General features: G+C 40.3%; 1 protein-coding gene across 2 annotated transcripts in view; it reads left to right on the top strand.

Moving 5' to 3' along the window:
• LOC137654696 (transmembrane protease serine 11D-like) overlaps nt 1-26,402 on the top strand; it is a 147,970-nt gene that overhangs the window by 73,792 nt on the left and 47,776 nt on the right. Inside the window, exons 7-9 of one of the 2 annotated variants that reach the window (XM_068388586.1) lie at nt 8,809-8,954; nt 12,618-12,813; nt 22,526-22,691. In XM_068388586.1, the coding sequence (XP_068244687.1) occupies nt 8,809-8,954; nt 12,618-12,813; nt 22,526-22,691 (508 nt within the window). Of the gene's footprint in view, nt 1-8,808; nt 8,955-12,590; nt 12,814-22,525; nt 22,692-26,402 lie in introns of both variants that reach the window. The other variant, XM_068388585.1, reaches the window with a different exon arrangement.

Genomic DNA, 26,402 nt, shown 5'->3' with positions numbered 1-26,402 from the left:
TACGAAGATAGACCTTTAAGCATTCCACTGGACATAGAGATACATCTTCTTTCAGAGGGCAGATTCTCCAGGGACCCCACCTGTTGGTGGGCAACTCATTCTTGGCGAGAAACGTAGGATCAGGAAACAGGTTCAGTTCTCCCCCATCCAAAAACTGAACATGACCTTCCTCTCTCGAGAGGGCTACTATTTCACTAACCCTGGCCCCCGACGCGAGTGCAAACAGAAAAATAACTTTTTAGGTCAAATCCTTTAAAGCACAGTCCTCATTGTTCATCAGCCAAGCAAAATGAAGAACTATATCCAGAGACCATGAAATGGGCTTTGGAGGTGCTGATGGTCTGAGCCTAGTACAGGCCTTCGGAATTTTGTTAAAAATGTCGTTAGAGAGGTCGACCTGGAAGGCATATAAAATGGGTCTTGTCAAAGTTGATATTGTGTTAGCTGCTAACCCTTGACCATGGAGGTGGATGAAGAAAGATAAGCAGAAGTCCGTCGAGATCTTTTGTCGATTCTTCGCCTTGACAAAGGCCACCCATTTTCTCCATGATGACTCGTATTGTCTTCCTCTAGAAAATCTATACTGTCTTTCGAGATCCCGAAACGTTTTCTCACTGCTAGGGAGAGAAATTCATGAGCTGCAGGTTCCGGGTTTTCAGTGATGAAGCGCAGACAGTCGACTTCTGAACTCGCTGGGTCAAAACTGTATCTGGTAGCGGTAGACACTTCAGCCGTAGTTCTAATGCCAGAGGGAACCATACGCTGTTCGGCCACTTGTGAGCCACTATTGCCGCTACTCCCTTGAAAGATCTCAGTTTGTTGAGGACCCTCAATAGAAGGTTGTGAGGAGGGAACAGGTAAATCCTGGACCATCTGTTCCAGTCGAGGGACATCGCGTCCACTGCTTCCGCTAAGGGATCCTCGTACGGGGACACGTAAAGGGGTAACTTCTTGCTGTCTTTCGTCGCAAAGAGGTCTATCTGCAGTTCTGGGACTTGACTCAAGATGAAGGAGAATGATCCTGCATCTAGGGACCATTCCAACTCTATCGTTGTGAACCTGGATAGAGCGTCCGCTGTCACGTTGCGGACTCCTTGAAGGTGAACTGCTGACAGGTACCATTTCTTCTTTTCCGCTAACCGAAAGATGGTCAACATCACTTGGTTGAGTGACGGTGACCTCGATCCTTGTCGATTCAAGCATCTCAGTATCACCTCGCTGTCCAGTACCAACCTTATGCGGATCGAGCGGTGAGGGGAGACTTTTTTCAAGGTAAGGAGTACTGCCATAGCTTCCAGAAAGTTTATGTGAAATTTCTTGAATAGATTGGACCAGGTTCCTTGGGCCTTCTTCTGATGAGAATTACCTCCCCATCCCTCCTTCGAGGCGTCTGTATGAATAGTCATAGAGGGGAGAGGTGGCTGGAGAAGCACCGACTTCTTTAGTTGCTTGACTTGGGACCAAGGCCTGAGAAGCGTACGTAGACGAGGTGGTACTGGCCTTATCAGATCTCTACGCGCGTTTGATACATAACTTCTCCAAACTCCGGTTGCATCCTTTAGCTGTGCTCTTAGCACTGGGTCTGTTACTGAGGCAAACTGGAGAGAACTCAGCACTCTCTCCTGTTCGCGTCTTTATATTCTTTCGGAATCTAGAAGTCTCTTGACAGAACCTGCTATCTCTTTCCTCTTCTTCGCAGGAATGGAGAGTTGGTGTGACACTAGGTCCCAGTGGATTCCCAACCACTGGAACTTTTGAGATGGAGAAAGCCGAGACTTTTTTCTGTTGATCTTGAAGCCTAGATGTTCTAGGAACTGGATCACCTGTAGGGAAGCTTGCAAACACTCTGTCTTGGATGCTGCCCACACAAGCCAGTCGTCCAGGTAGGCTACCACCTGGACTCCTTTTAGGCGTAATTGTTTGAGAGCTGCGCTCGCAAGCTTCGTGAAGATCCTTGGGGGTTATGTTTAGCCCGAATGGCATGGCTCTGAAGGCGTAGAGTCTTCGATGTAGCTTGAACCCTAGGTAGGGGGAGAGTTGACGATTGATTGGAATGTGCCAATAGGCGTCTGACAAGTCTATGGAGATGGTAAATGCCCGTTTGGGTAGTAAGGTCCTTATGTGTTGGATTGTTAGCATCCTGAACTTGTAGTTCACTATGAACTTGTTGAGTGGCGACAAGTCCAGAATGACTCTGAGTTTTTCTGAGTCCTTCTTGGGAACACAAAACAGCCTCCCTTGGAATTTGATGGACTTTACCCTTCGGATTACTCTTTCTTCAAGAGTTCTCGAATGTACTCCTCCAGAACGGGGCTGGAGTGTTGGAAAAATCGTGGGCACGGGGGTGGAGTGCTGTTCCAGCTCCAACCCAGTCCATTCTTGAGTAGGCTGTGGGCCCAGGGATCGAAGGTCCAACGATCCCGAAAAATCTGAAGTCTCCCTCCTACCGGTATCATTTCACTTTGGCTGCTGTTGCCCTGAGGTCTTGCCTCCATGACTGCGACCACCCCTAAATCCCCTCCCCCTTGAGGGGCGTCTAGACGAACCTCTGGCTGCTCCTCTAGCTCTTACTCGAAAGGTAGTTGACTGCCCTTCGAACGCTGGGTTAAATGCCGGAGACTGCGTAGACACGGCTTGGGGTACCCATTGGTACGTGGCCAGGGTTTGTGCCACCATCTGGGGCACTATAGGCAAAGGAAGTTGTTGCTGCTGCTGTCTGTATGGCTTGGCTGGCCGAGAGGGTAGTCTAGGCTTCTTAGTCTTCCTCTTTGGTTGGGGACCCTCATCTGGGAAAGACTTTCTCTTAAGAGATAGGCCCCACTAGGGAAGAGATCTTTGCCCCAAATGCAGGAGGAGATTAGTTTCCTTGGCTCGTGCCTCACCGCAGCCGAGGCGAACACGAACTCCCCACACGCCCTCCTAGCTTTGACGAAGCTATAAAGGTCCTTCGTCACTGTGGCTAGATGTGTCTTAGCCATTACCATAAACATTTCATGGGCTTTGGGGTCACTTGCCATTGTCTCCAGAGTCGTTTGAAGAGACATTGAGGCAGCAAGTCTTTCTTTTGTCTCAAGCTCCCTGCGCAAAAGAAAGTCAGACAGATTCGGGAGGTTTCCACCGAACTGACGTCCGGCAATATCGGCCTCCAACTTCCCGACTGAGAAGGTAAGATGGACGTCCTTCCAGTCTTTCTGGTCCATGGGTAAGGCCAAGGATAGGGGTTTACACTCCTCCAAGGAGGGGCATGGCTTACCCACCTCGACCGCTTTCAGCACGGCCGTAAACCCTTTCTGCATAAAGGGAAAGGCTCTAGAAGGAGAGGACACAAAGGAAGGGTGCTTCTTACTCAAAGCGGGTACCTTTGAGTTTGTGAAGCCCCTCTCTTTCATCGAGCTTGACATCAAGGCTTGAGCCTTAGCATGGTAAAAAACTATGACCTCCTTCGGCTCCGTTTCTTCTTTTGAGGCTGGTTCCTTCCTTAGACGGACATAGCAGTCCGGGTACGACTCCTTGCTGGGCCAGAATTCCACCTCCTCAAGGGGAACTGAGCCCAGTTTCTCCGAAATGACGATCTTTCCCGTCGTCATAGGCATGTGCTCGGCATACCTCCAAGGGTTGGCATCCGAGCATAAGGGAAGGTCCTTCACACTGAGCTTCTTCTGGGGCCCACGTGATGCTGCAAGTCTTCGCATCTCTAACTTCATTGCAGCAGGCTTCTCATTATTTTCCTTCTGCATCTGTTGGATCATCCCAATGATGGAAGAAAGGGTCTTTCCGAGATCTTCTGGGAGAGTGGACGATGTAGAGGGAACAGGTTCAGGGGCCTGAACCGGGGTAGCCGACTCCTAGTCGAATTCCTCCTCTTCATTGTCTGGAGCCTGGGTCAGCTCCTCTTCCTGGTCTTCTGCCAGAAGGTCTTTTTCCGTGTACTCGGACACCTCCAACATCCTATCGTCCAGTTGGATGTCTTGCAGGGCGTCCGCAACTTCAGCATCCACCGGGATCTGAACCAACGGCATCTCCGCTTGAGGCTGGGGAATCACTGCATCCGCTGATGCCTTGGGGAAAAGGTAAGCCCTCATCTTCTCGCTTGGAAGATAGGGACCAGAAGTGTTCTTCTGAAAGACCCTTGCCCAGGTACGAAGCTCCTCCCTTGCTGCGTCCCTTGACTCTGCCTTCTTAGGGGAGTCAAATGCCTCGGTAATCAGGTTTGTGCATATGGTACATACCTGCGGGTCCCAATACCGGAGATCACCTTTGGAGACTGTGCATGCTGCGTGCCTCCTACACAAGTCATGTCCGCAGAAGTTCCTGCTGCGGACGGTGCAGAATACGCTTCCACACTTCGGATGGTTCTCCTGTAAAGAGAAGAAAATTCCATGAGTATCAAGTGAACCACATATCACTGGATATACATAGCTTAAAGTAACTAAGCTAGAAAGGAAAGAAGGAAAGACACAAACTTGTATTTCCTGCCCAGTCAATTGCTGTAACCTTTCTGATAATAAATTATATGGTAACTCTATACTAGAGTGACCAATAAGTAATTTCCAGAGGAAAATAGGTGTAGCTCACACCAAAATAAGTAATTTTAAAATACTGGATAGTAGAGAAGAAAGAACTCACTTTCTTTATCTGTATGGTTTCACCAAAGGGCTGTACAAGACAACACAAGAGTGTTAGAAAAACTTAGTGTTGTAAAATATTCTATACTATAGTTTTCTTCATGCAGTATATCCTATAATGAAAAATACTGGCTACAGTATATAAGATAATGTGCCGGCCGGCACATCCCTTAACTTAGTTCCAAAGTATACTACTTTTAGACTATTAGGTGGAAGAACGCTGGCTCGAATACATGTGCCGGCCGGCAGTCACTGCCGGCCGGCAACTAAACAAGATAGCACCCGGCTGCCGGCCGCTAATCGTAGCAGCCGGCAGAACTATGGTGTGTTACTATAGCCGGCCGGCAAGGGTATACTACCAATGCTAGCCGGCAGCAAAAAGAACCAGAGAACTTCCAACTGCCTGGCTGCCGGCCACTCAGGCCGGCAGCCGGGCTAGGGTACAAACACTAGAAGAGAAACAGGATGGATGCCGGGATAAGAGACGGTACTGCCTCATAGCCCGGCAACCAGAAAGAGTGCACATAAGGAAGGGGAGAATATGAATTCAGGCTTCCTTGTCCAATGCCATCTGGCTCTACAGACAAACATGGAAGAGAGACCAAGGGAGGTCTGGGGAGCACTCAAAAGAAGAAGGCCTTTGCCGGCCGGCACGCACTGCCGGCCGGCAAGGGACTGAGTCAACTCCACATCCTAACTTATGCTAGGTACAGATGTAGAATGAAGGACAGAGATGTAATGGCTAGGCCATCACAAAGGAAAGAGGGGGAAGGGGGAAAGAGGGTCCTGCCAACCTTGCTCTAATAAAGAATCACCCCGCAGCCAAGAAAACTCATCTTATCCTAGGGGGAATCCGAGGAGGGAGGCCGGCAGTACTTGCCAACTCCCTCGGAACCAAAGCAAGGAAGGCGTTGTTATTCACAGAAAAAGAGGATCTCATCCTCCACACCGAGAATAACAACACTGGACTAGTCTGCTAGATCACAAAAAGAAGGAATCATCTTGTACAGAAACCTTCGAAAGTGAACTAAGGAGGCTAAGCCTCCTATGTCTGCTCTAAGCCTAGCAAGGGAATCTCAATCACAATGCTAGAAAGAAACAGACCCAGACTAAGAACTCTGACGTCCTGCCCCCTCCTGAAGCCAGACTTACTGGAAACAGGAAAGAACAGAAACACCCTAATATAGTTGTATCTAAATGTCAATTTAGATAAACCATTAGGGTTAAGCCCAAGGCTTAAACAGAGGGAAAAGGGATTGCACACATTCTCCAAGGAGAAGAGAGCAACCGGGGAGTGTGAGAAAGTATACTAGGGGCCCATAGGCAATTAGCCTAGGCGTGAAAAGAATCGATTACCTAAATCACCGAAACTCACTCGTATACTATCTTGGAAGAAAATCAAGAAAATCTTAAATGTATAAAACTGCCTAAAGCTTCAATAAGATTTTAAAACACTCGGAAATCTGAATATCATGCAGGAAAGTACTAGGGCCAAACGTCTAGGCTACAAGGTGTAGCGTAGGCCAGGATCGGCAAATAATTCGCCAAAACGAAAATACTAATAGCATCATATAAAGAATTCCTATGTAAATCTAAATAGCTAAAATGATTAAAGCGTAACAGCCGGGAACGTCGCTCTGGCTAACTAAATGATTCATGTATGGCGAGCGACAGCGTCCAGGACGCCTCCGGTAGGCAACAGCTCTTGTAACGAAGATATCGCTATCGAATTATCTTAAAATCACCAAGAGCTTACATTTATACATAAAAGAGATAATACTCAACTTATCAGAGGCAGAAGAAGTTGGAGAAAGCATCATGATGTTGAAAATAATCCAAGAAACGCGAGATAACACAGGGAAAACACCGAGTTGTTGAGCTATGCAAAAAGGAATACAGATGGCGCCGTCGGTGGAGCTATGCACGCATACGAAACGAGAGAGGAGAGGTACCTTGCGAGCGGCTCTCCTTTCTTTCTCGTTTTTCGTTTTCTTACCACTTGAACCCTTCGAAGTGTTAATTCTGTTTGGGGTGCAGATTGCTATGTGGCGTGTCAAGAATACGTCCTCTGATATTTCGCGATATCTCTGGTTCTTTTATTTAGGGATATTTGCTCCAGGAGTTAGAATTCTGGGTACCTTAAGGTAAATTCTCTGGGAATATCACCGTAGTCAAATATACCCAAGGAAGCTACCCTATAGGAACTTCCATCAGGACGACATGGCTTAAGCCCAAAAAAGTATGCACATCGAGTAAAAAACGAAGTGGCGACGCAATATTCTCCAACACACAAGAAAAGGGTACTCAACTTAGTTGATGAGGAAGAAGGTGAAGCATACATGATTGCTAAATTACTCAAAAAGCTACGAAAACAAGCAGAAAAACTGCAGAAATGAGTGGTTTCACAGTAGCACACTGGGATTGGGAGTTGTAACAACCTCCACCACGTATCCAACCCTATCCCATATCCTTCGAGACAAGGTTAAATCTATTCGGGGAAAGATAGCTGTTGCTTGTTTTAAACACGTCCCTGGTGTATATATGATATCTCTTGGGATATTCGCTCCGGAGGCTAGAACTCTGCGGTACCTCTACAGGTAAAATTCTTTGGTATATCACTAGCAGAAATATCCCAAGTAGAAACCTGCCATTGAAGAACTTCCATCAGGACGACATGGCTCGAGCCCAAATATATATATATATATATATATGTATATATATATATATATATATATATATATATATATATATATATATACTGTAGACATATATATCAAAGACTGTTTATTATTTAAAAACTAGATAGGTACTCTTTTTGTTTCTCAACTGATTTATTCAATTTAAAAAGCATCTGAAAGATAATTATACACAGTATACAAAAATTTGGAAAAAGGAAATTTTCATAGAATTTTTATTGTTGTATATTTTAATTTGTCGATGAATAGAGTGTATTTCCAATTGTTATTATTTTACATATGAGAGTTTTTTGGGGTTTTTAAAAGTAATTTAACATTGTAGGTCATAAAATTTCATCTTTTCATATCTATTACAAAAATCGGTCAATATGAAAGAAGTATATGCACTTTTACTCTAAATATTTCAAGTTTTGAGAAAACAGGCTTCAAATTGTTTTTTTTAGAGACTTATTGAATAGACATTAGCATGTGTAGCCTTTTAACGGTAATTTTCACCACCACTGGGTATTATGAAGATATTATCATTATATTTCAGGGTTACAGTACTTGCATACGAGTGGCGAGCCCTTCCCTCTAAAAAAATATCGCTCCTCAGACACATAATATACGCTACGTTTACGAAAGGCGGACATATAAGCCAAATGTTCCTAGCATAATAAATCCTTATCTATGTTTTTCTAGGAAAATGTTTCGCCTTTGACCTATTTGGTTATTGTCTGTAACAGTTTATGCATCTTTCATCAAAATCATTACAAAAATAAAATATATAAATGAGCAGACAAAGAAATGAGAGGAACATATACATTTATGTATAAATACCATATCGAATATAAGGAAACTGGTAATTCATTTCTCAGAAAATCATAGAATCACTGTATATGGCCTGCTAAATAAATAGCTTTCCCTGGATATTTTGAAGAAAAATTAATAAATAGGTACTTAATTCAGAAAAGGATTTCACAAATATACAAAAAGGAGTTCTCAACTATAAAACCAATTATTTTCATAAAGAAAAATATTTCAAACAGTGAATATGAACAGCCAAAAATGTAAAAATCTGAATTTCCAAAATTCCCAGCCAGACATCGTGCGTTGCGTTATTTACCGCATTTCCAGATTCATTGTTACATTACGATAACATTGTTGTGATATAGAATTGTTTAAGCCATTCATATTCTCTGTAATTTTACCCAAAAGAATGTTTCATCTAGTTGGTAGAACTATTGCATAAACAGTTCTTATTTCGAATGCATAGAGCCGAGAATTTCTACCAGTCCAATCAATGGTATACAGTAGTTATAAATGTTTCAAAGGTAAAAGAAAAAACTTTCATGAAACTAATTAAGCCTGGGTATATTTTTCTGTAGCTCAACAGCCATTAGAATTCTATAGTGTTGTTATCAGTATCATTAAAGGCAGGCTCTTAACATATATTTCTATTCATCTATAAATCCACTCATTTACCTTCATTTACTCATACTTTTCAGTTTACCCACCTACCTTTCCTTCCGTCGGTCCTCCGGCCCCTCCTACGCCCTCACCAGTCACAGGGGGAGGAGGAAGTGGAGGAGGAGGGGGAACCAATGCTAAATGTGGTGTCAAAGGGCCACAATTCAACGCAGGAATTCGAGAGGTCAGTCAGTACTGTATTTCTTATTTTAACAGCTATGTCACAGGAGTGTTCCATCATGATTATTCATATAGATTTGTATGACAGCTCAATTACTGACTACATAGTCTATCTAATTTTCAAAGAAAAATATTTTAAGGTAGAATAGTGCCAACGTATCCCTGCGTTTCGGAATAGGCGACTAAAGGGGACGGGAAGAGGGGGCTGGGAATCCCCTTTCCTGTATTATATATTCTTGTGAGACATCAAAGAGGTGGAGCTGGGGGGAGAGTGACTGCTCCCCGCACTCCAGTTTTGGGGTGTCTGAATGTATGTGGATGTAGTATGATAGAGAGTGAAAGATGTGAGATTGAAAGTATGTTTAGGAATGAGAGGATGGATATATTGGCTTTGTGTGAGACAAAGATAAAAGGGAAGGGTGCAGAATTGTTTGGTGAAGTGACTGGTAGAATGTCTAGGATTGAAAGGGGAAGAGCAAGAGAGGGTGTGGCTTTATTGCTGAGTGAATGGATGACAGGTAAAGTAGTGGAATGGGAGGAGATATCATCTAGGTTAATGTGGGCAAGGGTTCGGTTGGGTAGGAAATGTTGGGCCTTTGTTAGTGCGTATGGGCCAGGTCGTGAGAAAGGTGAAGAAGAGCGGAATGAGTTCTGGAATGGATTTACTAAGTGTTTAGAAGGACTGGGCAGAAGGAATTATATAGTTGTCATGGGTAACTTAAATGCTAGAGTTGGCGCTGGAGAGGTAGAAGGTGCAATTGGGAAATATGATGTACCAGGGGAAAATGAGAGTAGTGAGAGACTGGTAGATGTGTGTGTTGAGCAAGAGATAGTGAAAAGTTGTAGCCTTTTCAAAAAGAAAGATAAAAACACGTATACATGGGTAAGAATAGCTAATGGAAGAGTGGTAGAAAGGGCTTTAATGGATTGTGTGTTTATAACTAAAAGAATGTTTGGAAGATGAAAGGCATGCACATGTTTAGGGGTATGGCTAACGTTATGTCTGATCTTTTTATGGTGGAATGAAAATTAGTTGTAGAGTGAGAGGATGTATAAGGGAGCTAGTGAGGGTCGAAGAGTTGATAAAACCAGAGGTAAAAAGTGAATATCAAGAAAGGGTGAAAATGGCATATGACAGAGTGAAAGTAAGAGAAACTAGTAATTTCGAGGAGGAGTGGAACTTAGTAAAAGAAAATTTTGTTGGGATTGCAAGTGAGGTGTGTGGCAAGAATGTTGGAGGCAGCATGAGGAATGGTAGTGAATGGTGGAATGAAGGAGTGAAGGTAAAAGTGGAAGAGAATAAGAAGGGATTTGAAGAATGGCTGCAGAGTAATAGTGTAGAGAAGTATGGAAGATATAGAGAAAAAAATGTGGAAGTAAAGCGTAAGGTAACTGAGGGCGGCTGACCTGAGGTGGGGTCAGGGATTGGGTCGTTCATATGGAGAGAATAAGAAATAGTTTTGGAAAGAAGGGAAGAGAGTAAGGAAGGCTGGTTCAAGAATTGAAGACACTGAAAGATGGAAATGGAAGTTTGCTAAGAGGAGAGGAGGCAAGGGAAAGGTGGGCGGAATATTTTGAAAGTTTACCGAATGTTGAGGATAATAGGGAGGCAGATATAATTGCTGTTGCAGGTGTTGAAGTTTCAGGTGTCAGTAATGGGAGATGAGAATGAGAGAGAGAGATCACAAGAGAGGAAGGGAGGAGAGCACTAGATGAAACGAGAATAGGCAAAGCAGCTGGTATGGATGGTGTGAGAGCTGAGATGTTGAAGGAAGTGGGTGTGACTGTACTTGAATGGTTGGTGAGATTGTTTAATATGTCTTTTATGTTGTCAATGGTACCAGTATATTGGATTTTTGCACGTATTGTACCACTATATAGGGGTAAGGGAGATGTTTATGAGTGTTATAATTCAAGAGGTATTAGTTTGTTGAGTATGGTTGGAAAAGTGTATGGTAAAGTACTGATTAATAGCATTAAAGATAAAACAGAGAATGTGATCTTAGAAGTACAGGGTGGTTTTAGAATCAGATATTTACAGTTAGGCAGATATGCAAGAAATATTTATCAAAAGGTAAGGAGGTGTATGTTGCGTTTATGGATCTGGAGAAAGCGTATGCTAGAGTTAATAGGGAAGCGCTGTGGAATGTGATGAGGTTATTTGGAATTGGTGGAAGGTTTTTGTAAGCGGATAAAAGTGTCTACAAAAGTAGTAAAGCGTGTCTTAGGATAGGAAATGAAGTGAGCGATTGGTTTCTGGTGAGAGTGGGGCTAAGACAGAGATGTGTGATGTCGCCAGGGTTGTTTAACTTGTATGTTGATGGAGTGGTGAGAGAGGTGAATGCTCCAGTGCTTGGACGAGGATTGAAACTGATAGACGAGAATGATCATGAAAGGGAGGTAAATCAGTTGTTGTTTACGGATGATACTGTACTGGTTGCAGACTAGGAGGAGAAGCTTGGCCGATTAGTGATAGAATTTGGAAGGGTATGTGAGAGAAGGAAGTTGAGAGTTAATGTGGGTTAGAGTAAGGTTATGAGATATACGAGGAGGGAAGGTGGTGCAAGGTTGAATGTCATGTTGAATGGAGAGGAGGTGGATCAGTTTAAGTACTTGGGGTCTGTTGTTGCATCAAATGGTGGAGTGGAAGCAGATGTACGTCAGAGAGTGAGTGAAGGATGCAAGGTGTTGGGGGAAGTGAAGGGAGTGGTAAAGAATAGAGGGTTGGGCTTGAATGTAAAGAGAGTTCTGTATGAGGAATTGATTGTACCAACCGTGATGTATGGATTGGAGTTGTGGGGAATGAAAATGACGGAGAGACAAAAATTGAATGTGTTTGAGATGAAGTGTCTGAGGAGTATGGCTGGTGTATCTTGAGTAGATAGGGTTAGTAACGAACTAGTGAAGGTGAGAACAGGAGTAAGAAATGAGTTAGCAGCTAGAGTGGATATGAATGTGTTGAGGTAGTTTGGCCATGTTGAGCGAATGTAAAATGGCTGTCTGCTAAAGGCGATGAATGCAAGAGTTGATTGGAGAAGTACAAGAGGAAGGCCAAGGTTTGGGTGGATGGATGGAGTGAAGAAATCTCTGGGTGATAGGAGGATTGATGTGAGAGAGGCAAGAGAGCGTGTTAGAAGTAAGAATGAATGGCGAGCGATTGTGACGCAGTTCTGGTAGGCCCTGCTGCTTCCTCCAGTTGCTTTGGATGACCATGGAGGTAGCAGTAGTAGAGGATTCAACGTTATGAAGCTTCATCTGTGGTGGATAACGGGGTAGGGTGGGCTGTGGCACTCTAGCAATACCAGCCAAACTCGGTTGAGTCTCTCGTCAGGCCGAGAGGAACGTAGAGAGGAAAGGTCCCCTTTTTTCTTTTCATTTGTTTGATGTCGGTTTCCCCCCCAAATTGGTGGAAGTGCCTTGCTATAATTATGTATGATCAGTCATAAATAGTTAAGAGGTAAATTATTGATAATTATAGCTCATATTTACTTTATAATCTTTTGAACGAGCAACAATTAACCATACTACTTAGCAACTGAATATTTTTTCCTATTTTATAATTTCCTTCAATTAACTCAAAGGGAATGATTTTCACTTGAATCATGCAATAATATGATAAAGCTTTTATGTGATTTTTCAGTCATCTCGACTGACATCTTTCATACAGCCTATGGGACCTGATACAAGAGAAGAGATTACTGCTAGGCGCCGCAAGAATCACAACAGCCGCAATAAAGCGAATAAACAACCTCACATACGGCCAATTATCATGCCCTCAGTGGAAGATCCCAGTGGATCAGCACCTGCAATTTCTTCCACTGAATGGGATGTGCCTACTCTAAATGATACCCTGTTTGCTCATTGTAAGTTCACAAAAATCATGATATAGTACTTATTCTTCATTAATTCTTTCAATGTTATATGCAGTATGTTATTTAAATGCCGTTAATAATGACAAAAGTGATGATGAAAAATACAATTATTAAGGTATCTGGTATATTCTATTGTTAGCTACATTCGATTTGTTGGTTTTTTTCAGAAAGTTTTTTCTCTATCTCTCTTATTACTTAAATGTCAAATTTGAACTTTAAAAAAAATAAATCTCTTTTTTAAACATATCATAAACAAAGAACATGTAATAAGTTCTGCTGTGCTTTCCATGCCTTTTTAATCTATTATAAAAATGCTGCTGTATGAACTGGGGTCAGAAATAAAGGTTTGAAAATGTTTGACAACTCTAATTGATAAATGGGCTAACTGGCTGCTAGTAAACGGAAATTCCATTTCCTGTTTTAAATTCAAAATTTGAGTTGTGTATAATTGTATACATTTCATATCATATGATGATAATTCTAAAAAGCGTTCTTTCAAAATAAGTGCAAATTTTTTTTTAACAAATAAGAAAGTTATCGATTATCGTAAATTTTATATAGATTCTAATGTCCTTACTTTTAATCCTTGAAATAACAATTAATCTAATAGAAAACTATTCAAGCATATGATAATTAAATTCCGTGACGAAAATCGAATTTCAAAATCTTTACCTTTTGTCATTTTGGCATATCTAATTGTTTTTTATTACTGCGTTGTGCAGAGAGGAAGATGGAGCAAATGTAGGGTATAAGGAAGCGTGAGCTGTTTAAAAACATTGGGCTGCGTGCAGCAGACCTAATCACAAATATTCAAAACTTTATTTGAATATCACACCGATCTCTGAACCACGAAGTTAGAGGCCTGACTGCATGTGTGTATAGGAATACTTGAAACCATGTTGAAGGGTGTTGGATCATGGTGAGTCTCACTAAGACAGTGGGCATTGAGCTATTAGAAGTCTTCTGTACGGTGAGGCTGCCCCATCTTCTTAGCTATAACAACCATCCTTGCACACCACCCTGCTGCATCCTTTGCTTGGACTGGTTCAATCACACCCTTCCGATCATCTTTGTCCAACTGGAACTTGACTTCCTCTTCCCAATGCTTGGAGATTGTTGCTGGCGTATGACAGGCATACGGTGTTAGGCAAAAAATTTTATGTAGTAATGCATAAAAGGTTCCTTGGTCATATTGAAGGTCGTAAAAAAAAATTGACGCTACTGCCTTTCTTTCAGTCTTGGAATGTTCTCTGCTACGGATGGTATTGGTACTCTAATCAGATTCATTGTGTGAGAAGACAGTATTAGAATACCTCATTGGTAACATGTACTGATGCAATGAGTGGGGAAGGGATAGGAAACCTAGATAGTGCTAAACTCAGCTCCTTACAGGAACACGGTGCTCAATGACATACAAATTTTTTTTGGCCATTGACATGTAATAAACCTCCTGCTTCCTCTGTCGCCCTATATCAATGGTGCATGCCATATATCTGAGGAATTTCACTCGTTGACTGGCTACTTCCCTAAGACCAGTTTGAGTTTGTAAATGTAGCAGTCTTATTTGCAGGCTTAAAATCATCGTTGATCCCATAATACAAATCTGATTAGTGTCTGCTTTGGTGAATGTGGACACTGACCTCCCCCTCCCACAAGAAACACTAACCTTGATAGTGGTGTAGGAGGAGGTGTGTGTTCCTACAATGATCACCACATATGAGGCAAGTGGTGCCTTCTTTGTGCACCTACAACATTTCCAGAAGTGATCTACCTTTTGGTACCCATGACAAATCACACCTTTTTCTGAGCATGATGTTTGACAGAGTGATTCATGCTTTGCTTCGCATTTGAATTGCTGTGCAACGCCATTATGTCTAGTTCAACATCATTACTGCCTGTGATGTTATTACTTGAATCATTCTCTGATTCTCGCTCAACGACACCCGGGAAACTTTCAACATAGTTATGCGCAGATTCAAAAGTACAATACAAAGCTTGAAGGGCAACTAAACATTTGAACATATAACATGCCTGAAACACGGAATCTCTAAGATCTACCATTATTTTACATATTACAATATATTCAATTACATATTCCCCACACTTTAGATACTGGAAATCCCAATTGGTGGCCTCTTGAGTATACCTTGAAAAATTATCACTCATACTTCATGCCTTTGACCAAAAGTTAAAAATTCTGACCACTGCACTGCCTGGTTGGACGACTGTAATACAATATTTCCGATTGCATCTAGGTCTATGTCTTAGGTAAGGCCGTTTCATTTGGCCTCCGAGTATGAGCATCCAATGTACATTGTATTGCTGGATCATAGTTAAGTCTGATGTGCAAGACTGCATCCTGCAGCAGAATGTTGTTAAGGTGAATCTAATATATCATCAAATGTTTCCAGGACCTGTAGGCAGCTGAGGATATATCATACTTCTCTGGAGTAGCAGAAACAGGGATTTTGTAATTGATCCAGAACTTGGCAAGGCATTCTGAAGGTTACGAATGGCACACTGCTGGCTCAAAATTACCATTTTTGCCTGTATCATGGCCAGTGACAGGGCCCTTGGCATTGCAGGGGAGGAATGCCTGGCATACCCTGGGATGGTCATTGTATCAGGGGCATGGCTGGGCTCGGAAAGTTACTGTGCCATGTTAGGGTTGCCATGAGATGACTGAATCCATAGTGATGTTTATTGTAAGATAGCAGAGAGCCATCTGACTACCACAATAATAACCAGTTGTAGCCCAATATAAGTTGGTAGCACATAATCAAAAGATATCATACACTATCCAACAAATTAAGAGGATTGATTGATTGAGAGTTCTCTGGCATCCTGGCATCGAAGGTCATTGATGCTGGTATCATTTGTTATAAATAAAGAATAAAAGAAAATTCAATCTAAAATAATAAAAGTAATGATATCCTTATAAAATTCTAATGGCTTTCAGGAGACCAGTTTCTAAAATAGATTTTAAAATATTGCTAGCATAGTACGACGCATCATGGCGAAAGATCTTGGCTAGGATGAACCTACCATCTTCACCTTGAGTCTCAGATAGATATCTATTTCTTAAGGTGTTAAAAGTGGGGTATTCGGTCAACGAGTGCCTTACTGTCAACGGTACCAAATAGTCATCTCAATGGGGCTGATGTTGCCCAATCATCAGAAACCCATGCGTTAACAGAGTATGACCAATGAGGAAACGACGAAAAGTAGTCTTCAACTTTCAGGGCATCATGCTACACCTCCAAGGAGATGAACATTCATTAGCTCTCTCATCTTATTTCCATTGAAACTATCCCAATGTTGTTGCCAATTATTATAACACAAACTCTTAATGCTCTATAAAAAAAATCTTTATATAGGATGGGATAGCTTCTTGGCAGTAATTCTGCTGCTGCATTATTAGCTTGTAAACATGCCTTCTCATTCCCAGACACACCTACAAGTGCCAGAACCCAACGAAACTGTTATACCTCTCAGGCCAATAATGAAAAGCCAACCTAAAATCTTTAAAACTAAAGGGTGACTTCTTGCATCACTTAGAATAGAAAAATTTCCCTCCTCTTTTCGTGCTATTTTTTCAATAGTGGTTAGTATTCCATATAGTTTGGCAGTAAATATACAAAAAATTAGAAGAAGTGCACTCCTGTAATTAAAAGCATTACTATATACTCCAAATCCAAGACTAGCATCACATTTGGAACCATTAGTATAAATAAAAGTTGATTCCCTATTTTCTGTAACAAGTTCCATAAAAAGAGATCGGGCTTCTAAGTCAGTCATTTTCTCTTTCATACTAATGAAATGTTTACAAAAAGATATCTCTAGTAATTTTCATGGTATAAATGATATCTTAAATGGAAGCACCTTACTTTTAACTATATCAAGGCTATTTAGTAATTTTTTAATCCAAAAACCATAAGATTGAGGAGATTCTGTGTGTAACTCAAAATAAGTTGAGTGCCTTACAATGCTTGCAGTCTGATAGGCTAAAGAATTAGGAAGTCTTTGCAGCCTAAACTAATACCGAACAATACCAGGAGGCTTGGGATAGGCAAACTTCTTAAGGCACCTGTGGCCAAGAATCTAAAATCTTTAATTGGCTTGGGGTGGCTGAAGAGTATATTTCACACCCATAGCTAATTTTAAAAAGAAAATAAAGCCTTATATAACTTTGAAAAGTTTTTGGTCTGCCCCTCATGATGTATTGGACCAAACTTTTAAAAGATTCAGAGCCTCAAGACAATTTACTTTGAAGGCTTTCACGTGAGGAATCCATGTCAGCCTGCAATCAAATACTAATCCCAGAAATCTAGTTTCACTTACTCATGGGATCCGATGACCTTTGATGTGCATATCTACAGTAGGTCTGGATATACTCCCCGAATACGTCAGAAATGGACAACTACAGTTTTGCTTGTCGAAAAGTTGAATCCATTCATACCAGCCCACTGAATAATTTTGTCACTTGAGAGTTGTAGTTTTGTCTTAACCATTGTCATTCTAGCCCCAGCAAATGTTATAGAGAGATCATCTACAAATAGTGTTGAGAGGATATCAAAGGGGAGAGACTGAGGATATCCCATTAATGGCTAATGCAAATGTTACACTACTCTGTGGACCTCCTCATTCCTGATGTTTCTTCCATGACAGAGTTTCACCTATTGTAACTTGAAAAGAATCTATGTGAAATGAATGCTTGAATAAAAAATGGTAGCTCTCCTCTCAATCCCAAATTAAAAGTAGAGAATTACAGTTGTACCAACACATCAGTCGTTGAGTGCATTTTTCTAAAACCACACTGGATATGTGATAATATACTTTTCTTCTCTAGGTACCACACAAGTCTTGCATTGGCCCTCTTCTCCATGATCTTACATAGACAAGTTGTCATTACAATTGGTCGATAGTTTGCCGCTAAAAACATATCTTTACCAGGTTTTGAAAAGGCTAAAATAAAGACTAGTTCCTAAATAATTGGATAACTGTAATCATACTATATTCTGTTAATAATGCTAAAAATAGATACTGTAACTTTGTACCAACAAGTACATGTTTAATTAATGGTGCATGATCACTAGTATGCCAATCATCTAATGCTCTCCAATCAAAATCGAGAAGGCACTGAGAGCTTGCAATCGATCGGTCAACGCATTACAAGGTTCCTGTCTGGACATGAAAGTTCGTGGGGTCTCCTGTCCTAAGGAGTCCTACATCTTCATTCTACATAACTGATAATATAATATTACTTCTTGTGTTGGCTAAAATATTACCCAATGAATGATATCTAGCATTAAAATCTCCAAAGTAAGAGAAAAGGTTGAGGGAGTTGTTGAGTTACTTCGACTAAATTATTATACAAAATGTTATTATTTGAAGGCAAGTAAAGAAAGCAAATTGTGCTTTTTTCCAATTACGAAGTGGTCATTTATCAGTTTTGGCCTCTTCCCTACTACAGGTGGACCTGATAACACGGTTTTAAGTGAATCCTTTTCAAATCAGGCAAAGATACAACCTGAGAGAGGTTAGTATTATCCTTTATAGTAGGGGAAAAGATTTACTAGATGTGAGCAAAGCCTCAGGAGGCGATATCCTTGGCCCAATATGCAGTATGTTAATAGAAGATGGCATGCAGGTGGGCTAGATGTTCCCTGCAGCATTTTTTCCACTTGATTTCAGTGAATTGGCATAGCTTGTTTGTCTATGCACTAGTATCTTAGCATTACCCACACTTATATGTTCAATACAGGATTTATTGAGAGCAGCCTCTTCTAACTTATATTGCTGGCAACTTACAGTTTAAACACCTGGCTTCAATTGGTCACTCTCCATGGTAATGATTGGAGCAAATGCTAAGATTTTTTCCCCGTTTGCAAACTTTAGAAGTGTGTCCAAATTTGAAACAATTGAAACTTTGTAGTGACTTCTGCTTAAAAAGTTGAACAATAATCCTTTAATTTTCAATCACAATAAGGAAAGGTACATCAGCATCCTGGAAAGTAATGATAATTACTGATGTCCTAGGAACTTTATACATCCTCCCCAACGTTGATGGACACATAGCCAGTATCTCCTCTGTCATAAATTCATAAAAGTCTCTATTAAAAGTTACCCCACTTCCATAACTAAAGTTTAGATGGGGTTTGGCATCCAACTTTATATCTTTGCTATTTGTCAATTTCAGTTGGATAATATGGTGAATTTTGTGTATGATTTGGCATGTATGAGGAAACTATTGTTTCCATACCGAGATATATCTCCAGGTGCGATCATTCCTACTTTCTTCTGAAGAAATTTACAGATCCTATGATAATATCCCGTACACGCTATTGATTAAGCAATAAGCAACATTGGTGGTTTGGGCTTTCTTTGGGAAGGCACAACCACCTCTACATCTCTATCTATCTAATCTTCAAGTTTGAAGACATCCAGATCTTTAGGTGCCCCATCACACAGAGCACCCTTTATATTCAAATTAATAATTTAATATTTATAATATTAAATTTCCTCTTGTATTGAATGCTTCATTTTGAATGTTAAAGGATATCCAAGAATCCCATTTGTAATCTTTGAGTCGCATTTATATCTCTCTGATTAAGCTGTAACATTCAAATGCTTTATATAGCACATCATAATCTGTGTCATATGCAATTTGGCTTACATGGAAGATTTTCTACTTTCCTGTGTTGCCCAAATTATTTGATTTTCAAGTATTGACAGAATGTTACTGTTTAGTTCAGATTTCATCAACAGCATTTTCTTTAGATGAATTGTCATAGGTCGTCAACGGTTTCTGAGGGGAATTAGCACATCCAAGGGATGGGGCATCATTTTTCCAAGGGTCCATAGTTAAGGGTGGGGTTTTGTTTTTTGGTTTGTTTATTTGGTTTACCTGCTTGAGAATATTAGGAAAGTAGCATATATTGGAAAGGAAATTTGCATTCTCCACTATCGGCACAATGAGAGTATACTTCCCAGATGGGCCACTCCATACCCCACCTGTTAGATAGCACCAAAACAGATATAGAGGCACAAGCAAAATCCGCCTGTTAGAACTGAGACCTTGAAAATATGGAATCATCCTTCTCCTAACAGCATGCCTGCGTAGCAACTTACAATCTAATGAGCGCAAGAGCTTTTAGTGCAGAACTTCACGTAATCTAACCTCAGATCAGAAGGTAACGCCTTTTGATGAATGTTTTCTGCCAGACACAAGAGTATCTATGTGTGAGATGGCTCACTATAAATGCTTAACTACTCACAAATAATCGAATGAACCAGGTTACGAGGTATCAAGCATGCTCTCTGCTGGATGATTGCACACAAAATACGTGCTCACATTCACCAATTGGGGAACTCTTGCCGACTTCAACAATATAGGTTAAGATGCACTTGTGGACGATCTCTTTATGGTTTGTGACAATTCACACTTTCTAATGCTCTCTCGTGAGTTTAAATGCTCTCTTCTAATAGCAGAGATTGATTGAATATATGATTGAATATAAAATTTAGGCTTCAAGCCAAGTGCTGGGGCATCAAAGACCATTCAGCGCTATATAACACAAATTAATCAACGATTTTTGTACACTTACGCCATTTGGTATAATTTTAACCTAAAAAACTAATCACACCCCTTTCATGCAATAACATCTAAATGTGGAATAAGAAGGGATTAAAAAGATGAAATGAATAAATTATTAAAATCAATTAAAGCTCGTGATATAAGCCAATATTCTGTAGGCCTATACATTTTTTTCAAGTTCAGGGTATTACAATTTTCCCCCAGTATGCAGAATGGTACCTAGACCTGCAGATACTGTTATCCGAGGCACAAGACAACTACCCAATTGACAGGATCTTCTCTGCCCACTACATCTTCAGAGACACAACAGTTCCCTGGAATACCTGGCTCTTCCCAGCTGGTGATTATCCAGCATCTCCTCAGAATGAAAATCTTTATCTCAAATCACTGCACAAAAAAGATCATCAATGGCAGTCTACCAGGAAAAATTGGCTGTCTTCTATTATTGGTGCTGTACTAGGGGCACTTCTCCTTTCGTAACCGCTATCTAACTGATTGCAGACTTTTTAGTCTCCTTACAAAGAGGAAAATACTTTCAGTTTCAGCAGAAAAGGGTGACTTTTCTTTGCCATGGGAATTGTCACTATTGATTAAAAGTTTTGAACAACTTTGTCCTCCAAGAGGATTCAAAACCCCCTATTGAAATACTAAGAAGGTTCTTAGGTCTTCAAAAAATGACCTCTTGCTTTGGGTCCAAGAAAACTGGTAGGCAAACTACACAGATTATATCTTGTCTCCCACACAGAGAGTTGGTGGAAGGTATTGTTTTCTTTTGTTCCTGAATTCATAAGAAAAATACAAATCTTGACCATAAACGATTCAAAATTTGATTCACATTAAATTTCCTACCTTAGGGAAACAATTGACGATCCAGATGAGTTGCTTCTTTGCCATGTAAGGGCACTATGATGCTACCTCAAGAGAACTCAACCATTCAAACCACGACTACAAAACGTTTTCATCAGTGCAGAAAAGTTCAAGATGCAAATAACCAGAATCACCTCCTCTCTCTCTCTGCACTTGGGAAACCATAAATATCGTACAGGATCAGACGATGAGTGGCCTCGAATAGCCAACACAGGCACAAGCTCAGGAAGTCCAAATGTTAGCCTTTCAAGAGAACCTGATAGTGGACTAGGTTCTGAATGCACCCACAAGTCATTTGACACTCTCTACTTTGGACCTGTGTTAGCTGCACATCAGGTAGTGTGGCATATGTAGCTCCCTCATAAAACCAAATGCATCTCATCTAAGATAATGGTTAGAACATCAGTCTAGGTGAGAGTATGTCTGGTCCTTTTTCCTTTTCTCTTTCCCCTTCCTTGGGGTACAGTAATTGGACTGTTATGTCAATAAAACGTACTTCGATGCAGGTAAGTAACCAGAACGTTAAGTAGAAGTGATTTCACCTCATCCTCCTGATGAAGAGAGGATGGATAGTAATGTAAACCCATCAATTTACTGAGCCTTACATGGAAGGCACAATATCCTATGAGGGTGTAGTTCTTCCGTGATCACCTGTTCATGACAGTAATGTAGCACTATCACCTGAGTGGTTCAAGTTATATTTTCTGCCTCATCCACCCTGCAAGTTCTAGGTGAGGGTTAAAGGGGCCTCTCAGTGAGCTGATAGGGGGTGGTTCCTTCCCCTGCTACCCACCAATAACTACTGACGCATCTTTAAAAGTATTCAACAGCAGTTTTCAGCTTTGCTTAATTCATAATCCTATTAATGGACCCAGATACATATACTTAGGAAAAATACAAATTACTTTTAAAATGTGTGATGTCACAAGTAGATATTTTCTTGTTTCATTTGGGTGTCAAATTTTCTCATTTTAGGAAGAAACATAAGTTTTGTTGAAAATGTTTCAAGTCTCACTTTATGTTCTTTTTCTACATTGGAAGTAGATGAGTAAGTTTACACGTTTCAAAATATAATTTTTTTACTTGTTGATTTTTTCTCATTTTTAAGTAATTTTTCTAACAATTCTGGAGTCACCATCCCCATGTATTTATTTGAAAAGCACATCACATATGATTCCTGTTTTGTAGAAAAGTTGAGTAACACCTTTATAATATACCCTATTCTTTCCTTTTGTTAAGATGCAGGAGAACGAAGTCCGTTATCAACGAGAATCACGTTTGGAAATGTGGCTGGTACCCGTGAATTTCCTTGGCAAATTGCTATGACTGTTAATGGTAAATTCCACTGTGGAGCTTCTCTCATAGATGACACACATGTGTTGACTGCAGCACATTGTGTTGTATCGTAAGTAATGAGTACCCCATGTATTTTCCAAAGTCATTACATTGTTGTTATTGATCGGCTGAAACATAATTTTTAAATGATTTTCTGTTATATAGAAGCAGAGAATAGTATAGTCAATTATGTTGGTAATCAAAAGGGTGTGATCATGATTTTATAAATGTCTTTATTTTCCTTTATGATTTCTTCATCTTTGTCTTTGGAACATTTTAACCAAAAATTTTATACTAAACTGTCGCCTGTAATGCTCTTCATGTGTTCATACCATTTCATTGTATTATACTCTATTCCGGTATGTTGGCTGGATAGAGTCTAGAGGTTTTTACTACTGTAGGTCTCTTATTCTTTTTAACAATGAATCACAATTACAGGACACCTTTAAACAAAGGTCATAAGCCTACTTATTGTAAGTCAACCGACTAACCTCTTCGGTTTGTACCATATCAACGATACATTTTCTTACTTATATATATCACTGTAAATTTCAACTTGCATGTTCCTAACAGACCTCAACTGACAGAATAAAAAACCTGCTCTATTTAACTTGTGACAGATGCAGTTTGTTTTTTCTGAGGTTATATGTTGTTTGTGTATTCTTTCTTTTGCAGTACAGTAGTTGATATCCCTCTGTTCCAAAACAAAAGAGTATATGATACCGTTACACTCAGTTTTCACTTGTTCTCCTTTGAATTTACACAAGTCATTTGCCTAATGCAGTTAATTACTCATTTACAAAGGGGAATCTCTGATAAACTACTTACCTTTCAAAAAAGTTTCATGAATTTCTGGTAACTTTAACCTCTCACTGTTGTGTCATTACTCTACTAAAATTGTCTTAATATATATATATATATATATATATTTATATATATATATATATATATATATATATATATATATATATATATACATACATACATATATATATATATATATATATATATATATATATATATATATATATATATATATATATATATCATAGACTCCTTTAAGGAAGGACTGGAACGTCCCCTGCTCGGGGTTTTTAACTTGAGTCTGAAAGATTAACTTGAGTCTGGACTAAAATGACTTCTAGAAGGGCTAGAAACACGTTGTCTGGATCAAAATGGGGTTTTTGAGGATGGTGAGCTCAATAGTAACATTTTCAACACCACCTGGGGTCATCTTCAAGGTCTAAAGGTCATTTATCAAGGTCAAATTTGTGAATTTTGGTAATTTTTGCTCGTTTTTTGTGTGTAACTCATAAATGGTGAGAGATAGCTGATTATAATATGAGGCAAGTCTGCAGAGCTGTCCAAATTTAATATATATTGTCATATATCATCCTTCAAGAAAGGACTGGAACGTCCCCTGATCCGGGTTCTTAACTTGAGTCTGAAGGATTAACTTGAGTCCTGGACTAAAATGACTTCTAAGAAGGGCTAGAAACATTCTCTGAGTCACAATGGGGGTTTTTGAGGACGGTGAGTTCAATAGTGACATTTCTAACATCACCTGGGGTCATCTTCATCATCTTCAAGGTCAAAAGGTCATATTTCAAGTTCAAAATAGTGAATTTTGGTCATTTTTTTACTCGTTTTTGTGTGTAACTCATAGATGGTGAGGGATGGCTAATTATAATAAGAGGCAAGTCTGTAGTTCTGTCCAAATTTAATATATATTGTCAAATATTGTATTACTCAAACATTCCAAACAAGCCCTAAAACAATGAAACACTAAAATAAGAAATAAAGAATGGCATTTCTCATCACAACAAAACTCAAAGACATTAACATTTGATTAGATGAACATCGCTAGATGGAGAGCTTTTCTTGCCTCCTGAGGCATCTCACATCCTTTTCTTTGTCACTTACATTGAGAACCTGAGCTTTCAATAGAATGTTGGCTAAAGTCGTACATGCTGCATTATTAGTAGCTAAAGGTGCATCTACAAAAGATAACAATTCAGCAAAATGAAAGCGGCAATGCATTTTAGTCATCCCGTGCAAATTATAGGCATTATGTACAAAAAAGACAGTTGAAATAGTTGGCACACTCAGTCCACCTCTATTCAAATGATGTAAGAACTCAGATGACACCTCGTTACCATCTTCATCATCCATGATATCCTCCATACTAGTGCTATTACAATATTTATGAACAAGGTATCCAGCCAAATATACAACTTTATGCTTAAGGTTATCAGCAGACCTCAAGAGCTCCCGAGTGTCTTGAGGAGTGATCTCGTCAATGAGTTCACTTCGCTCATCTGGATTTATGGAAGAAGTACAATTCTTGTCGCAATCAAGCACACGAGAACTAGATTCTGGCATAATGTCATGCTTTAGAAGTGTCTGCAAATTTGTAACTTTTGCTGCAGCCATAATGTCAACTACATCAATGTAGAAGTTTCCACCACTTCTTTGCCTGACTTGACAGAAAAATTTTTCCAAGGCTTCATCCGCGAATATAGCAGGAAGAACGTAGTCAAAGTCTTTCTCTGCCAGAAGCAATTTGGCAGCAGCCACATTATTACGTGTAGACACAATGAATGCTTCAGCAGTTTGCTTAGTTAACTTCAGCTTACGACCACTACCTCCTTGCCATGTGCAGGTCGATATAATTTGGCAGGCGTCCTCCAACTTAGTGAAAGATGTACAGTCTGCTGTCCAAGGCTGTCTGGATTCGTCACGTAGATGTCCAGCTGAGAAACGGTCTTTCACATTCATCATCTTGAACCACTCACTCATTGTCTGGATGAGAATGCTGGTGCCTTCGCTGATGCCCAATGAATCCTTGAAGGTCTTTAAGGCAGCGACAGTCTTGTCATTGAACACCTGACATACTAAGGGTACGCTCTGGCGTTGAAGGAGTTTGGGGAAAACAGCGGTGTGCGTCAGCTTGATTAAGCGAATAGGAGTAGCTCGGTCGATCTCATAAAGCTTCTGAATATCACTCCAGTAAGCTTTGTACTCATTGCCATGTACAAGAAATGAGAGTGTCTGGCCATCAACAGTAATCCAGTTGTTACGAACATTTTTGAAGATGTGCACATAGTCGTACACTAAGAACACAGATTGCTCTTGAATGGATAGCACTTGACAACTTCCAGGTCCTCCAAGTTTCGAATAAACACTGCGATTGGTATTGCAATTGTCACATATCAAAGAAATCACAGTACCGCCAGCACCAACTACAGCTGAGGCAGATTCAGTAAGAAGTTCACTCAGCTTATCGGCAGCTAGCTTTTTGCAGGGTAAAACGCGTAGAATATAGCGTGGACCACCAAAATGGCAGGCAACTTCAACAACCATAGCATGTGAAGCAAGCATTTCATGGTCACTACCCGCTGCAACGTTTTGAGCATATCCTAGAACATGTCCTCCAGAAAATCGCAATGTCTCGATCAGCTTTACTTCATCAAACATTAGATTCACCAAACGCTGCTGCGGCTTAAGCTGGTCAAATAACGTTTTGAGGTTGGAGTCCTGCAGACTACTAGAAAGCACCTCTTTTATCTTTTTTGTTGATGGTAGAATGATTAAGCCAGATCGACGAATCATTTTGTATGCACTGGGTGATATGTTGTGAAGCTGCATTGCGAATATCAGAGTGTCGGTATGAAATCGACGACCATCAGGAGGTTTGAACACAAGCCGCAGCTGTGACAGAATGAAGGTTAAATGAGGAAGCTCGTGTGCCTCAGTCATTTTGCAGAGCTGGCTTATTATG

Source organism: Palaemon carinicauda, chromosome 15, assembly GCF_036898095.1.
Source record: "Palaemon carinicauda isolate YSFRI2023 chromosome 15, ASM3689809v2, whole genome shotgun sequence".
NCBI classification, from domain to species: Eukaryota; Metazoa; Arthropoda; class Malacostraca; order Decapoda; family Palaemonidae; genus Palaemon; species Palaemon carinicauda.
The sequence above is the reverse complement of the archived record's forward strand: the minus strand, read 5'-3'. Positions and strand labels throughout refer to the sequence as shown.